This window comes from Myotis davidii, unplaced genomic scaffold (genome assembly GCF_000327345.1).
Source record: "Myotis davidii unplaced genomic scaffold, ASM32734v1 scaffold646, whole genome shotgun sequence".
Lineage (NCBI taxonomy): Eukaryota > Metazoa > Chordata > Mammalia > Chiroptera > Vespertilionidae > Myotis > Myotis davidii.
In genome coordinates this window covers 553,888-559,822 of record NW_006296801.1, presented here as the reverse complement: position 1 = coordinate 559,822, position 5,935 = coordinate 553,888, and the positions used below count along the sequence as shown (strand labels likewise).

The window sequence follows — 5,935 nt, the reverse complement described above, 5'->3', positions numbered from 1 at the left end:
TCTGGGTGAGGGGATGAAGGCTGTTTTCAGGCTGGGGATGACTGAAGCTCCCAACTGCTCCTTTTTCTTCTTTTTTTTATTCAGGAGGCTCCAGCTCTTAGGCCTCTGCTCCTGAAAGCAGGTATCTGGTTTGTTTCGGTTCTATAATCGAAACTCTGTATCAACTCCAGCTCTGAGATCCCAGCCGGCTGAAAGCTGGTTTCTGGGTTTTTGTTTAGCTTCTATATGTTACAATGTTTCTTAAACTGCAAGCTCAGAGGCCAGCAAGGCAGGCGGGGAACGGTGGAGTCCTCCTTCACTGAAGCAAGCAAGCCTCATGTTCAGTTTAAGCTGCCTGGCTGCTGGCTGCCATCTTGGCTGGCAGTTAATTTGCATATCACCCTGATTAGCCAATGGGAAGGGTAGTGGTCGTACGCCAATTACCATGTTTCTCTTTTATTAGATAGGATAACTTTTATTGATTGATTTGATTTCAGAGAGGGAGAGAGAAACATCAATGATATGAGAGAATCATTGATTGGCTGCCTCCTGGGATCAAACTTGCAACCTGGGCATGTGCCCTTGACCAGAATCAAACCCGGGACCCATTAGTCTGCAGGCTGATGCTCTATCCACTGAGCAAAACCAGCTAGGGCTGAGCTTACTCTTTATTGCTCAAATTCAAGTGCTTGTCCAGAAAGTTTTTGTTTCCAGACTCAGATTTTATAATCAGATTAGTTTTTGGCAATTAATAAAATTGTTTCTCTCTTTCCATGTGACTTCAAAATAGGTGGCAGTGTGATTATAAGCGTGGTTTCTGGGCAAAATCAGATGAGTTCCATCTCTTCTCAAGTGCCACTTGTTGAATATAAAATCATGACTGAGGAAGTACTTTAGAGTTAATGTACAAATACAAGGTATTATTTTTTAACTGGAGTCCTGGTGCACGAAAATCGAGCACCAGTGGGGTCCTTCAGCTTGGCCTGCCCCCTCTCGCAATCCGGGACCCCTTGGGTGATGTTAGACTGCCGGTTTAGGTCTGACATCCCCTGAAGGATCTAGCAGTGGGCGAAGCTGCAGGCGACTGGGGAGGACCCGGAGCTGGAGCCCGGTGCCACGGTGTTCCCATTCATCCCAGCCCCACTGCACCTGCTGCCACTGCTCGGTGGCTCTGTTGCAGAGGCGGGAGAGGCTCCTGCTGCACTTGCCAGCTGTGAGCCCGGCTTCTGGCTGACCAATGCTCCCGCTGTGGGAGCACACTGACCACCAGGGGACAGCTCCTGCATGGAGCATTTGGTTTCATCATCAGGGATAGTGACCCTGGTGGTCAGTGTTTATTATAGTGACCAATCATAACAGTCACTTAGGCTTTTATATATATAGACTAGAGGCCCAGTGCACGAATTCATGCATGGGTGGGGTCTGGCCAGCTCACCCCGACCAGGACTAATAGACCAGGACTAATCGGGCTGAGTCAGCCAGGAGGGGCCTGCTGGTGATTGGCGGGCCAGCCCCACCCCCTGGTTGAACTCCTGGTCGAGGGGACAATTTGCATATTAGCCTTTTATTATATAGGATTGTTGCTGTACTAAATAGGCTTATAGTTCACCTGTGCTTGGCGGGAACAAGAGTGAACCACTCAATCCAGGGACTCTGCTACCTCTTAGTTCTGGAGTGTAAAAAAACAAAGGCTAGAGCAAATACAGAAATATAGGTGGCGGTGGGGGAATGAATGTATAAATAACAGCACTTATATGCCAGGTGCTTTTGATTCTATTTTGTTTAATTTCTAGAACAACCTTGTGAGGTAGGCAATACTATCCCCATTTTATAGATGGTGAAATTTAGGTTCCAATGGATTAAATAACTCGCCAGAGATCACACAGTGAACGATTGCTAAGAATTGGTCAAATGCTAAAACCTATGTTCCTACCATGCCACACTGGCTAGGTATCATCTAGCCCCTCATGATCCACGGACCACTATCCCAGGCTGGTGAGAGGAGAGAGGGAGAGTTGTAAATAGCAGCAAGCATCCTAAAGGTGACCCAGTGACGAGTCCATGAATTGGTGTCCAAAGGAAGGTAGTGAAGCATCCCAGAGAACCACGTCGCCTCACTTCCAGTGCAGGTCTAGCCTTTCTGGTCTCATCGTCAGGGCTAGTGAACTGCTCCGAGTCCTCATCACAGAGTCTGCCTTCTCTCAGATAAAGGGATCTGTGGAATGCAGAAATATTACAAAACCAAGTCAATGTAAAACACATCACTGAGGTACTGTCATGTTCCTCCTGAATAGGAAAAGTAATGAAAAGGCTCAATGATGTTGCTGTAGGAGAAGCCTGGCAGTCTCATAGCACTGTAAGAAAATCATGTTATCAACTGCAATAACTTCATTTTACCAAAAGGGAAACTGCGATGCAGAAAAGTAAGTTAGCCCCGGCTGGTGTGGCTCATTGTACCGGAATGTCACAGGTTCGATTCCCGGTCAGCACATACCTGGGTTGCAGTTCGGGTCCCTGTTGGAGCATATACAGGAGGCAACCAATTGATGTTTCTGTCACACCAATGTTTCTCTCTCTTCCTCTCTTTCTAAAAATCAATAAAAACATACCTTCGGGTGAGAAATAAAAAGAGTCTGGCCAGTGTGGTTGAGCATAGACCTATGAACCCGGAGGTCACAGTTTAATTCCAGTTAGGGCACATGCCCAGGTTTCAGGCTCGATCCCCAGTGTGGGGCATGCAGGAAGTAGCTGATCAATGGTTCTCTCTCATCATTGATGTTTCTATCTCTCCCTCTCCCTTCCTCTCTGAAATCAACAAAAATAAGAGAGAAAAAGAAGAAAGGTAAGTTATCTGGGGTCATACAGAGCCAGGACCAGAGCCCAGGTTTTTTAACTTCTGCTATGCCACGGAAATCAGTAGTGTTGTGTAGAACTGCTGCGCATGTCTGAAGCAGTTTGGGGTTGGTCAAAGAGTGGGTGTTCTACCCACGCAGTCTCAATCCCCCGCCCCCCTGTTCCCACCTCCAGCCCAGGCTGCAGAATTCTATGGTGCTCAGGAAATTCACAAGCACAGAGGAAAGGACTTAGACGCCAGTTAGGCCAGGGCTCATTCGCACCTCAGCTCCTACATTTCCTGAATAACCTTGGACTCATTTTACATCTCAGGCCTCCAGCTTTTTCATCTGTAACAGGGGATGATAATTGTATTAGATAATATACAAGTGATTTTAACCTATAAAACTATTCAAATACCTGTTGTTTTTACTACCACTGTTGTTAAGCAGTGAAGAAACTGAAGCTCAGGAAAGTGGGGCCTCACAGCTCATTAGTGGTGGAACCAGAACTTGACTCCGAACTGTTGACCCCATTCAGTTAGTTATATTCAGGAACCTCTGAGAGGCGACCTAGTGAGCCTTGAGGGGAGGGAGAAGCAAGGCTAAAGTTCAGATTTGGGTTTGAAGTAGTGGAAGGAAGAATGGCTGAGTGGAGCTCGCCATAGACTGTTCGGGTCCCTGTTTAATCCCCATCATTACAGAGTGGCCTTCAGGCAGATTATGAAGATAACACATATAGCCAAGATGGGGTGTGATGAAAAGAATACCCAGTTCAAAGTTGGGGCCAGTCTTGCTTTTGTCCTCTTACGATATGACTTTTAGTGAGTCACTTCACCTCTGGCTTTCATTTCCTAACCGGTAATGGGGATAAAAATCCTACCCCAGCTACCTCCATCTGTGGTTTTGAGATCCCCATGGACATGGGAAGCCAGTTTGTGGGAGCAGGGCTAGCAGGTGGCCCAGGATTAAAACTGGCAGGTGGTGTGGCCAAGTTTCTCTGCATCTACCCAGGAGTGACCCACCCATGACTGTCCCAAGTTCACTTCTTGTCACCTAGTGCCATCACCTGCTTGTATAGCTGGCTGCCCACCCACACCTCACAACTCCAACCCTTCTGCACATAAACATGTGGGCTCAGACTCCAACACATATGTCCTCACAACAGAGCTTCCCAACAGGCATGCCGGCACAGGTAGCAGTCCTGTAGCTTTCCATTGGCTGGCTGCACCCCTGTCAAGAGCAGGAATACTGTGAGCAGCCTCACCTGTCACCCCTATGTGACATAATATAATTTTTCATGTTCTGTGACTTTAAAAAATATTGGGTACATGGAATTCACAATTTACCTGAGTAAATACCCATACTTATTAACTAATGTGCACATGTATAAACACATGTGCATACATCAGGTATGCACTCACAGGTCACTTTTCCCTCTGTCTCTATCACAGGCACTCCATTACTCACCAATTCTGGGTCAGAAGGAGAGTAAGGCAGGCTTGGCCTTGGACCTTCCCGGGTGATGTTCCCAGAACCCTGAAGTGAGTGAAGGTGGCTCTGTCTGAGACACCCTCCCACTGGGTTGCACCACTGCTCCCCATGCTCCCCTGGAATGTCCCTCAGTGGACCCTGCCACCCACTAGCATGGCTACCGTTACCTTCCCTAGAGTCCGAGGCTTAGATGGCCTGTCCCGTTATCTCCTGGTATGTCCTCGTCACCTCCTGGGCTTTCACGGTAAGGTGAGTGAGGATGTGATGAAGGCTGGAGAAGTGCAAGTGGAACTGGTCTTGTAGGTCCAGCTGCCCCGAGACCTCCTCGCCCTCTTCCGTCTCTGCAGCTTCACTCTCAGCCGCATTGGCTCCACCACCTGCCATCTTGACCTGCCCTTCCTTCCGGGGCAGCAGCCCATGTTCCACATCCACACGGATGGCCTTGAGCATGGTGAAGTAGTTGTAGAGACTGGGGGCTCCAGCCTGGGCCTCGCACCCGTGTGCACCGGGCTGCATGTCCCGCAGAAGGCTGGGGAACATCACCACCTGCTCCATGTTCTGCACCACGGCCGAGTACCGGTCCATGACGGTCAGCAGGCAGTTCTTGGGGTAGCGCGTGGAGAACACCTGCATGGTCGCTTCCTCTGGCACCCTGAGTCCGGCAGACTGCCCGGCACTGTTTCCACGCTGTTCTTTTTAACGTCGGGGTGTGATGACAGTTTGACAGGATGCCAAGGCCCACCTGGTGGGTCAAAAACACAGCCCAGTTTTAAGCTAATCCCAGTGCTTGGGCCCCGATGTCTCTATTAGGCGATCTATCTGCCCAGGGACTGGCCTGCCAGCCTTTTGCATGTCATTTCAGCACTCCTGACCGCCTGGGCAAGAGCCTGGCTCCTCCTCCGTCAGCTCACAGGGCCAGTTACAGGGAAGCTTTGCTCTTTGGCAACTAGTGCACTTGACCTCAGGGCAGTCGTTAATTCCTTCAGGTCACCTGAGACCAAGCTGCCTCTTGCTGCCTACTTAGAGCAGCCTCCGAAGGCGCAGCTCCCTTCTTCAACCTGGGGTGCCTCGGCTGTGGCATGCACGAGGGGGGTCATGACAAGAAAGCGCTGGTGGGCGGGGGAGGGGCAAAGAGCACTGAAAGAGGAAACAGAAGCCCAGCCCTGCAGTTTCCTTGTGTGTTTTGTTTTTTCTTTATTCAACACACTTATTCAGCACCTACTCTGCATCCATTTCTGCACTGAACTCTTTCACAAGTTATCTCACTTAATCTTCACCACAACCCTATGATGAATACTTAATCTCCCTGTTTAACAATAAGAAAGCTGAGGTGTAGATTGCTGAAGCAACTCGCCCATGGTCCTATTGGAGCTGGGATTCCAGCCCAGGACCGCCTCTCTCCCACCTCCGGTCAGTGCCCTAGACCACGTGAGGTTGAACGAGTTACATGAGGTCACTGGGTCTGCATCTTTATCTGTAAATTCAGGGTGTTGTTGTGAGGATTGACTAAAACGAAGCTAAAGAAAATGCTTTGTAAGCCACAAAGCACAGTCCCAAATGTATTATCTGAGCAGATTCTAGATTCATGCTCAGGTCCCTCCCAACTTTAACCTGTAGTTCCACAAGTTAAA

At 49.0% G+C, this 5,935-nt stretch overlaps 1 protein-coding gene across 1 annotated transcript; it reads right to left on the bottom strand.

Moving 5' to 3' along the window:
* Positions 1–1,744: 1,744 nt before the first annotated feature.
* Positions 1,745–5,323, bottom strand: THRSP (thyroid hormone responsive). The gene is made up of 2 exons (XM_006772519.2): positions 4,472–5,323; positions 1,745–2,194 (listed from the first exon to the last, which is right to left on the bottom strand). The coding sequence occupies exon 1, from the start codon at positions 4,935–4,937 to the stop codon at positions 4,491–4,493; it is 447 nt and encodes a 148-aa protein (XP_006772582.1). The 5' UTR covers positions 4,938–5,323; the 3' UTR covers positions 1,745–2,194; positions 4,472–4,490.
* Between the last annotated feature and the right edge of the window lie 612 nt (positions 5,324–5,935).

Excerpts from the sequence above, each read along its gene's own strand:
- THRSP (XM_006772519.2), bottom strand. The coding sequence starts at position 4,937 with ATGCAGGTGTTCTCCACGCGCTACCCCAAGAACTGCCTGCTGACCGTC.